The sequence below is a fragment of the Palaemon carinicauda genome, chromosome 34 (assembly GCF_036898095.1).
Source record: "Palaemon carinicauda isolate YSFRI2023 chromosome 34, ASM3689809v2, whole genome shotgun sequence".
Lineage (NCBI taxonomy): Eukaryota > Metazoa > Arthropoda > Malacostraca > Decapoda > Palaemonidae > Palaemon > Palaemon carinicauda.
Window position 1 is genome coordinate 77975440 of NC_090758.1, and position 10299 is coordinate 77985738.

Consider the following 10299-nt stretch of genomic DNA (forward strand, 5'->3'; position numbering starts at 1 on the left):
AATCTTACTAATATATGACAGATTTAGTTCATAGTTCCTCTATCATATAAAATGACAGAGTATGTACTAATCTGTGATACCAAAAGAGAAATGACTTAAAACACAGTTACTCCAACAATTTGGCCTTCAAAAAATATATTTCAACATCCAGGTACAGAATTTCATTACTGTATTATCGGTATACACAGAACAGTACTTGCATTAAAATCTCATCTTGTAAATTGACATCTGTGATGCAGAGATAGATATATGAAAATCATACAGAAATTGTTATCTCTAACTTACCAACATCCTCTAAGTTGTGATTTTTTATAACTTCACCAAGCTCCATATTACCAGCGATAACTGCTACCTGTAATGAAAATGAATATTATCATTATTAAATATATATTATATTCATGCTCCTCAGAATAGCTCAACATGGACATCTAAAATCTGTACTAGCAATGAGTGGGATTATCAAAGAATTTTACATATAGAAATGACTGATTAAATAGTTTTATACATGTAGCTTCCTTTCGATTGTGGACTGGTTTGATGAAGAGAATGCAATAATATCCTTCACATCACTACAATTCACAAAATGGAACAAACTTTTTATTGTAGGACCAAATTAGAGTATTTTCTGCCGTAGAAGAACTTTCATGTTCATCTTTTTAATAACCAGGTACAAGAAACTCTTAATAATCCAAGGAGACGGAAAATGCCACGTACCTGGTATGGAGTTTGATTAGCATAATTCAGGGCGTTCTTATCGCACCCTCGAAAAAGTAAGACACGAGCGCAGTCCTCTAGGTTGTTGACAGCACACACGTGGAGTGGAGTATTGCCAGAGGCGTTCTGAGCATTCATATCAGCACCATAAAAGAGAAGATGTTCCAAGTGTTGCACCAACTTGTTACGACATGCCTGCAAGTACCGGAGTGTTACGGAGTTATTAGAAAGTAATGGAAAGACAGCAGTGTTTGTAATCAAAGTACATTCTTGGTTAACCTTAACTTTTAGGTATGTAGAGTGCTGAAATCTCTTATGACTTTACAAGGCGGAAAAAAAAATAGAAAACATATATTTCTGTCAACTACTGTACACCGTCTTGAAATGAATCTCCAGAAAAGGTACATACAGTATAGATATATCTTCTATAACATTGAATTTAATTCTATAGCATGAATTTCAGGGTTGTCTTCTCGTCTTCCTAACTTCCCTCAATCATCCGAAATCTACGATATGAAATCAAGTAAATTCTATAAGGGAAAGAGAACATTTCATAAGATCTGGTGTAAGTGAAGCTTATTATACCATTTTCCAGAGTTTTCCAAACTGCTATTCTTTCCGCTGAATGCTTTTCACCCTAGATTACATATTGCACATGTACTCATTTACATTTGGCATAATATATACAGTAATATAAAGAGCATCATCTAGTGTCAAGATTGGATCAAACTAGATTACAAAAGCCATGTTTCAAAGATGTCCATTTCCCTCCAAAAGGGACGTAAGCAAGAAAATACATAAAACTGAAATATTACGCGAAGGTTCGATGCATTTGGTAACTAACGCAAACAAAAGCTATGATCTTGAAGTGAATCAGTGGAACTTCAAAAGTTCAAACTTGCAGCAAATGTTTTCTATGTTTAACAAGCTGACATAAGTCTTTTTATAGTTTATATATACCGCGGAGTAGCAGCAGTAGGGGATTCAGCATTATGAAGCTTCATCTGTGGTGGATAATGTGGGAGGGTGGGCTGTGGCACCCTAGCAGTACCAGCTGAACTAGGTTGAGTCCCTTGTTAGGCTGGAGGAACGTAGAGAGTAGAGGTCCCGTTTTTTGTTTTGTTTCATTTGTTGATGATGCCTACCCCCCAAAATTGGGGGAAGTGCCTTGGTATATGTATGTATGTATATGGAATATCTGTTCTAATGTTAATGTTTTTAAAATATTCCATAACAATTGTTCATTACTTTTTATATCGTTTATTTCCTTTCCTCACTGGGCTACTTTTCCCTGTTGGAGCCCTTGGCCATATAGCATCTTGCTTTTCCAACTATGGTTGAAATCCATAATTAGACACGAGTTAAATCACCTCTTATATTATTGTTCAGGATCTATTTACTGTACTTTTATTAATTTTGATTGTATAGTATCCAAATGCAATAGCTTAAGTCACTTCAATCTAGAATGGGACTTGAATTCAATGCCCTATTTATATGGAATTTATTTACACCAAGTTATAGCTAAATTGACTCCATCTATTGAAGAATGCTATGTAAAGATGGACATATTTTTTAAGCATGGTTATGGGAATTTTATTGGACACCAGGTTCGGAAACACAATACTCTGGAAAGAACGTTACTAATTGGATCAGTCTATGGTACAAGAACGAGAGGAAGGCCTAAAACTAGATTGAGTGACAATATCAAGGAGATGTGCAGGCTAACGATGGTGGAGTTGGAAAGGAAGGCTCAAGACCGGAATGAATGGAGATGTTTTGTGCATAGGGCCACGGCCGTTCGACATTGAACACCCCGTACTCGATGATGATGATGGGAATTTTGTAATGTGGGAGGACATTTAATATCAGTCGTCACGATACATATTGGAAGACAGAATAGCTTCTGACACCAATTTTCCATACCTTACAAAAATAAGCACTCCTATTTCAAGTCTGTTTTTAGCTCATTACTGTATATTGAAAGGTGGGTTTTAAAATTAGTTGTAAGTACAGTAAAATAACTCAAAATTTAGCAAAATGCCCCTTTCTATTAATGAACAGCAAATTATCAAGTTTGTTTTTAACTCATTGTTATATAAAATGTTATTTTTCGCTGAATCTTAACATCTAATAAAGAAGGATAGTTTTATATCCTACTCCATCACCTTGAAATTGAATGTATTGTACTGTGTCTTTTAGCATGAACTGTAGCCACTCTCCAAAGAAGGATACCTTTTGATGTTAACCATTGGTACCATTTAAGGGAAATTTTCTATCTCGCCTGCCAAGACTTATACTGATACATTTTCACATCAAGGGTTGGTATCTTATAGAGAAGACCTTTTCATATCAGCAATAATGGTACTTTTTCACATCAGCTGTCAGTCTATCATCAGATATATCTTTTTGCATCACCGGTCAGTACCTTTAAAAGAACACTTTTAAATCTGCTGTCAGTACCTGACAAGATACTACTGTATTTTTATATCTCCTGTCTGTACCTTAAAGAGGGCATTTTTTAAAATCTGCTGCCAGTCTCTCACAAGCTAAATCTTTTTACAGAAGCCATCAGTAACTTACAAAGGATGTTTTTAAATCTGATGACAGTATGTCACTATTTACATTTTTATACATCACCTGTCAGTACCTTACAGAGAACGCTTTTTAAAATCTGCTGTCAGTCCATCACAAGATACTATTTTTACATCACCTGCCACTTTTTAGAATATGCTGTCAGTCCCTCAAAAGATACATCTTTGTACATCACCTGTCAGTACCTTACAAAAGGTACTTTTTCAAAATCTATCAGTCTCTCATAGACACCCTCCGTGTCTCAAGCCTCTAAACATCGAAATTACCTGATGCGTTTCTTGCCATCCTTGGTTGTCTGCAGCGCCTATCACAGCATAATCATGGAGCAGAGCCTCACAGAGCAAGGGGTCTGTGCAATGGGTCACAGAATAATACAGGGGAGTTAGCCCCCTGGAGTCTCTGTAATTTGGCGATGCTCCCAAGTCTGAAAAGAATGAAGAAACGGAGTTTGAGCGAAGCGAAAAATCTATTTTTGGGCTCAAGCCATGACGTCCTGATGGAAGGTTCCTTTTGGTAGCTTCCTTGGGTATTAATACCAAGGAAGCTACCAAAAGGAACCTTCCATCAGGACGTCATGGCTATCTCACCCAAAAATAGATTTTTCGCTTCGCTCAAAATCCGTTTTTTGGGTGAGATAGCCATGTCCTCCTGATGGCATAGTCATATATACCCCAAGGAAGCTACTAAAGGAACCTTCTATAAGGACGATATGGCCTGAGCTAAAAAATGTTGCATACATTTTGTGATCAGTTTTTTACCTTGATGTTGATACTGGGAATTGTCAGGTCTTGTTCAAATTTCTTTATTTAGGGAGTAATACTTTGATTTAACTTTATGATAGTTTAGGAACCTTGGTTACCTAAATATTTTTTCATATAATGGAGTAAAACAAATATAAAATAATATTCTTACTTCATGCCAAATATAAAAATACTATAAACATCCACTAAGTTGAAAATTTATCTTTTTTTATTTCTTCAAAATATAGACATCACATTTATGTATCAACACAGGCAATGCCATTGACGGAGTCAAGTATATACTTTGAACATAACGAAATAATGTTATATTACAAACCCAATTAATAGGAAAGTTTATAATTATAGCTAGAATTATAAACAACTATGGCAAATAAATGAAATTTGGAGTTTGACACTGCAGGCCAGGAGGCTAATCACAACTCAAAATGAAAAGTGATGAGATGATTATAAAGAGAATCAATCATATTTCATACAGATAAACACATGAAGATATGGAAATTTGCTTGATAATTTACACATTCATAAAATCACAAATATATTCATGTCTTAACAGCAAGATGATCCAATAACCAAATGCCATTTATGGCACTGCATAGGACTGATTATACTTTCAATAAAAGAGACTTAGAAAGTAAAAGCTATGAATGCCAGTTAATAGCACCCTTCAAAGTTTGGGGACCACAGTTAATAGCAACCTTCAAAGTTTGGGGACCACAGTTAATAGCACCCTTCAAAGTTTGGGGACCACAGTTAATAGCACCCTTCAAAGTTTGGGGACCACAGTTAATAGCACCCTTCAAAGTTTGGGGGCCACAGTTAATAGCACCCTTCAAAGTTTGGGGACCACAGTTAATAGCACCCTTCAAAGTTTGGGGACCACAGTTAATAGCACCCTTCAAAGTTTGGGGACCACAGTTAATAGCACCCTTCAAAGTTTGGGGACCACAGTTAATAGCACCCTTCAAAGTTTGGGGACCACAGTTAATAGCACCCTTCAAAGTTTGGGGACCACAGTTAATAGCACCCTTCAAAGTTTGGGGGCCACAGTTAATAGCACCCTTCAAAGTTTGGGGGCCACAGTTAATAGCACCCTTCAAAGTTTGGGGACCACAGTTAATAGCACCCTTCAAAGTTTGGGGACCACAGTTAATAGCACCCTTCAAAGTTTGGGGACCACAGTTAATAGCACCCTTCAAAGTTTGGGGACCACAGTTAATAGCACCCTTCAAAGTTTGGGGACCACAGTTAATAGCACCCTTCAAAGTTTGGGGACCACAGTTAATAGCAACCTTCAAAGCTTGGGGACCACAGTTAATAGCACCCTTCAAAGTTTGGGGACCACAGTTAATAGCACCCTTCAAAGTTTGGGGGCCACAGTTAATAGCACCCTTCAAAGTTCGGGGACCACCAACGCCTTACCTAGGAGCGTCTTGACCGCTTCGAAGTTATTTGCTTGGACGGCTCTGTGCATGGCCGTGACTCCGTCCTTGGTTCTGTAGTCCAGGAGAGCTCCTCCGTTCACCATAGACATCATCATACGGGACGGTTTCTTGATTCGGGCTGCCAAGGACAGTGGCGTCTCTGGAATGGCAAACGAGACGTTAAAAAGTTGCCGGGAAGGGACGTTGGGGCTCTATGTGAGATGATACTGTACTCGAAATGTGTGGGGGCCTGAATTGAATGTTATTCATCTGGGAATGGGCAATGGGGTCTGAATTGAAATTAATGATCCTTGTGTACTGAAAATGGATGGGGTTCTGCATTGAAAATTCCTGTCATTCTGGGAAAGGGCAATGGGGTCTGCGTTGGAAATTCCTGTCACTCTTGAAAGGGCAATGGGGTCTGCGTTGGAAATTCCTGTCACTCTGGAAAGGGAAATGGGGTCTGTGTTGAAAATTCCTGTCACTCTGGAGAGGGCAATGGGGTCTGCGTTGGAAATTCCTGTCACTTTGAGAATGGGCAATAGGGTCTGTGTTGAAAATTCCTGTCACTCTGAGAATGGGCAATTGGGTCTGCGTTGAAAATTCCTGTCACTCTGAGAATGGGGAATGGGGTCTGCGTTGAAAATTCCTGTCACTCTGAGAATGGGCAATGGGGTCTGCGTTGAAAATTCCTGACACTCTGGGAATGGGCAATAGGGTCTGTGTTGAAAATTCCCGTCACTCTTTGCAAGGGGAATGGGGTCTGTGTTGGAAATTCCTGTCACTCTGAGAATGGGCAATGGGGTCTGCGTTGAGACTCCTGAAGTTTGTGTACTGGAAATGGATGGGGCTTTTCATAAATTCCTGTCACTCTGTAAATGGGAAATTGGGTCCGCATTGAAACTTCTGATGTTTATAATGGAAATGGAATACTGTGACTATACTGAAGCCACTGGAATCAGTACAATGCTGGGAACAAAAAGTGTGTGGAAACTGAAAATACTTTCAATGGTACTTGAAAGACATAAGTTTCATTAAAATAAAAATGCTATGAATGCAATGCTCTGGAATTACTTGAAATAACAGAAAATGAGAGTCTGAAATTAGATTTCAAATATGAGTACTGTACTTGAAATAACCAGGGGTATGGGTGTATTGAAAATCCTGACATTACAATTGAAAATGGAAGATGAATTTTCAAAAAAGTACAATTGTATGTGATAATAAGGGTAGAATGAGCAGTTCAGCTATAGATTAAAAACTTACGACTGACAAGAAAAACTTAAGAATCTAGAGAGTTGTACCACAGAAATAGAATTGAACCATGAAAATAGAGTTCCTAAAAATGTAATGCATTTATAAACAGGTTTTAGTCTGAAAAGCCTATTAAAATGTTCAGCCATTTGGTGTTTTGTAGCAAGTGAGAATAGGCCTATCTATAAATTGAGAAAAAAAAAACATCAAATGCTTTTAAAACCTGAATAAAGAAAGGACATTTTGAATATTTAATAAATTAACGCAAAATATGAACAACATAGGACCATAAGCTGAAAAGCAGCCAAAGTAGTATGGAAAGTAGCTAACTGAGGAAGTAGTAAAAAGTAGCTAATCAAGATAGTAAAAAAAGTAGCTAATCAAGAAAGTAGTAAAAAACTAGCTATTCGAGAAAATGGTGAAAAATCAGCTAATCAAGATAGTAGTAAAAAAGTAGCTAATCAAAATAGTAAAATATAGCTAATCAAGAAAGTAGTAAAAAAACTAGATATTCAAGAAAATGGTGAAAAATCAGTTAATAGAAAGTAATAAAAAGTAGCTAATCAAGATAGTAAAAAAGTAGCTAATCAAGAAAGTAGTAAAAAACTAGCTAATCAAGAAAATTGTGAAAAATCAGCTAATAGAAAGTAGTAAAAAGTAGCTAATCAAGAAAATAGTGAAAAATGGCTAATCAAGAAAGCAGTAAAAAGTAGCTAATCATGAAAATAAAAAAGTAGCAAAATATAGCTAATCAAGATAGTAGTAAAAATTAGCTAATTAAAAAGTAGTAAAATGTGGCTAATTAAGAAAGTATAAAAGTATATTATAAAAAAGTAGTATAAAAGCAGCTATTCAAGAAAGTAGTAAGAATATAGCTAATCAATAGAGTAAAAAAGTAAAAATGAGCTAATTGACAAAGTAGTAAAAACAGCTAATCAAGATAGTAAAAGAGCAGCTAATAAAAAGTAGTAAATAAAGTAGCTAATCAAGAAAACAATAAAAAGTAGATGTTCTAAAAAAAAGGTAAAAATGCAGTTAAAAGCAGCTAACAAAGAAAGTAGTTAAAACAGCTAATAAAGAAAGTAGTTAAAAGCAGCTAACATAGAAAGTAGTTAAAAACAGCAAATAAAGAAAGTAGTTAAAAGCAGCAAACATAGAAAGTAGTTTAAAACAGCAAATAAAGAAAGTAGTTAAAAGCAGCTAACATAGAAAGTAGTTAAAAACAGCTAACATAGAAAGTAGTTAAAAACCGCTAACATAGAAAGTAGTTAAAAACAGCTAACATAGAAAGTAGTAAAAAGTAGCTAACATAGAAAGGAGTAAAAAGTAGCTAAAAAGTAGTTAAAAGCAGCTATCCAATATAGCCAAGAAAGTATTTAAAAGCAGCTGATAAAAGAAAATAGTTAAAAGCAACTAATAAAGATAGTAGTTAGAAGCAGCTAATAAATAAAGTAGTTAAAACCAGCTAATAAAGAAAGTAGTTAAAAGCAGCTAACCAAAAATAGTAGTAAAAAAAAGCAGCTAAACAAAAACAAAATGGAAAATCAAAAGCTTGGACAACTATGATAAAGCTTAAACCGCGGAAAACAAGCTTGAAATTTAAAAAGCTAAGCTTGAAGTATTCTGAGAAAGGTTAATAGTAAAATAAGCTTAAACCAAAACAAAATTAAGATTAAACAGCTTGAAACTAAAATATATATCAGCTTTAAAACCACACGGTATAGAAATGAGGAAAACCTAGAGAAGAAAATATCAATACTGAGCCACAGAGGTCAACTATATCTCTAGGTCTAAGGTCAAAGCTCAAACGGTTCTGTCTAAAATGAGACTCGCTACTAAAAATGGGCTCGGTGGATGAACTGGCGTTAATGAGAACCATTAAAAGAAGTCGCAGTAGTTGCAAGGAAGAGAGAGAGAGAGAGAGAGAGAGAGAGAGAGAGGAGAGGGAGAGAGAGAGAGAGAGAGAGAGAGAGAATCTTGGTGTACTTTAAACTTAGTAAGCTAAATACTGACAATCTCTTTGAATGATTTACTCTGGAGAGAGAGAGAGGAGAGGAGAGAGAGAGAGAGAGAGAGAGAGAGAGAGAGAGAGAGAGAGACTTGGTGTACTTTAAACTTAAACTAAAAAGAGACAATTTCTCTGCATGATTCACACGAGAGAGAGAGAGAGAGAGAGAGAGAGAGAGAGAGAGAGAGAGAGAGAGAGAGAGAGAGAGAGAGAATTCATTTAAATTAATATTTTTGTTCATAGCAAAAGATAGATATTTTGTTAACTCAGTTTAGTGGCAGTAAAAGCTAAGAGAGAGAGAGAGAGAGAGAGAGAGAGAGAGAGAGAGAGAGAGGAGAGAGAGAGAGAGAGAGAGAGAGAATTCATTTAAATTAATATTTTTGTTCATAGCAAAAGATAGATATTTTGTTAACTCAATTTAGTGGCAGTAAAAGCTAAAAGAGAGAGAGAGAGAGAGAGAGAGAGAGAGAGAGAGAGAGAGAGAGAGAGAGAGAGAGAGGGAGAGAGAGACTCTTACCTCCCGTATCCTGACAGTGAAAATTTGGGTCCAGGCCTTTGGCACACAATTTTCCAACTTTCTCGACATTATTCTCTTTGACATATTCCAGAAAACGTCTTAAATTAGCTCGAGTGTGGAGAGCTCTTAGTGCCTTCTCTTCCAAGTGTAGCATCTTGTACACCCTTCTCTTGTATTTCAGCTGTAGGAGGAAAAAACAAAGTTAAAAGAGTTGTATAAACATGGGTTATTGCAGTAGCTTCTATATTTAATCCTAAAGTTGTTTAAACTCTTGCAGTAACTTCTATATTTAATCCTAAAGGTTGTTTAAACTCTTGCAGTAACTTCTATATTTAATCCTAAAGGTTGTTTAAACTCTTGCAGTAACTTCTATATTCAATCCTAAAAGTTGTTTAAACTCTTGCAGTAACTTCTCTATTTAATCCTAAAAGTTGTTTAAACTCTTGCAGTAACTTCTCTATTTAATCCTAAAAGTTGTTTAAACTCTTGCAGTAACTTCTCTATTTAATCCTAAAAGTTGTTTAAACTCTTGCAGTAACTTCTCTATTTAATGCTAAAGGTTGTTTAAAGTCTTGCAGTAACTTCTCTATTTAATGCTAAAGGTTGTTTAAACTCTTGCAGTAACTTCTCTATTTAATGCTAAAGGTTGTTTAAACTCTTGCAGTAACTTCTCTATTTAATGCTAAAGGTTGTTTAAACTCTTGCAGTAACTTCTCTATTTAATGCTAAAGGTTGTTTAAACTCTTGCAGTAACTTCTCTATTTAATGCTAAAGGTTGTTTAAACTCTTGCAGTAACTTCTCTATTTAATGCTAAAGGTTGTTTAAACTCTTGCAGTAACTTCTATATTTAATCCTAAAAGTTGTTTAAACTCTTGCAGTACCTTCTATATTTAATGCTAAAGGTTGTTTAAACTCTTGTAGTAACTTCTATATTTAATGCTAAAAGTTGTTTAAACTCTTGCAGTAACTTCTCTATTTAATCCTAAAAGTTGTTTAAACTCTTGCAGTAACTTCTATATTTAATCCTGAAG

General features: G+C 35.7%; 1 protein-coding gene across 5 annotated transcripts in view; it reads right to left on the reverse strand.

Annotated features, from left to right (window-relative positions):
* Nucleotides 1-10299, reverse strand: part of LOC137626496 (protein shank-like) — a 76460-nt gene that overhangs the window by 15964 nt on the left and 50197 nt on the right. For all 5 annotated transcript variants that reach the window (XM_068357524.1, XM_068357522.1, XM_068357523.1 and 2 more), the window contains 5 exons: nucleotides 9268-9448; nucleotides 5487-5648; nucleotides 3573-3730; nucleotides 715-909; nucleotides 286-352 (listed from right to left, as the gene is read on the reverse strand). In XM_068357524.1, coding sequence (XP_068213625.1) covers nucleotides 286-352; nucleotides 715-909; nucleotides 3573-3730; nucleotides 5487-5648; nucleotides 9268-9448 — 763 coding nt within the window. The remainder of the gene's footprint in view (nucleotides 1-285; nucleotides 353-714; nucleotides 910-3572; nucleotides 3731-5486; nucleotides 5649-9267; nucleotides 9449-10299) is intronic.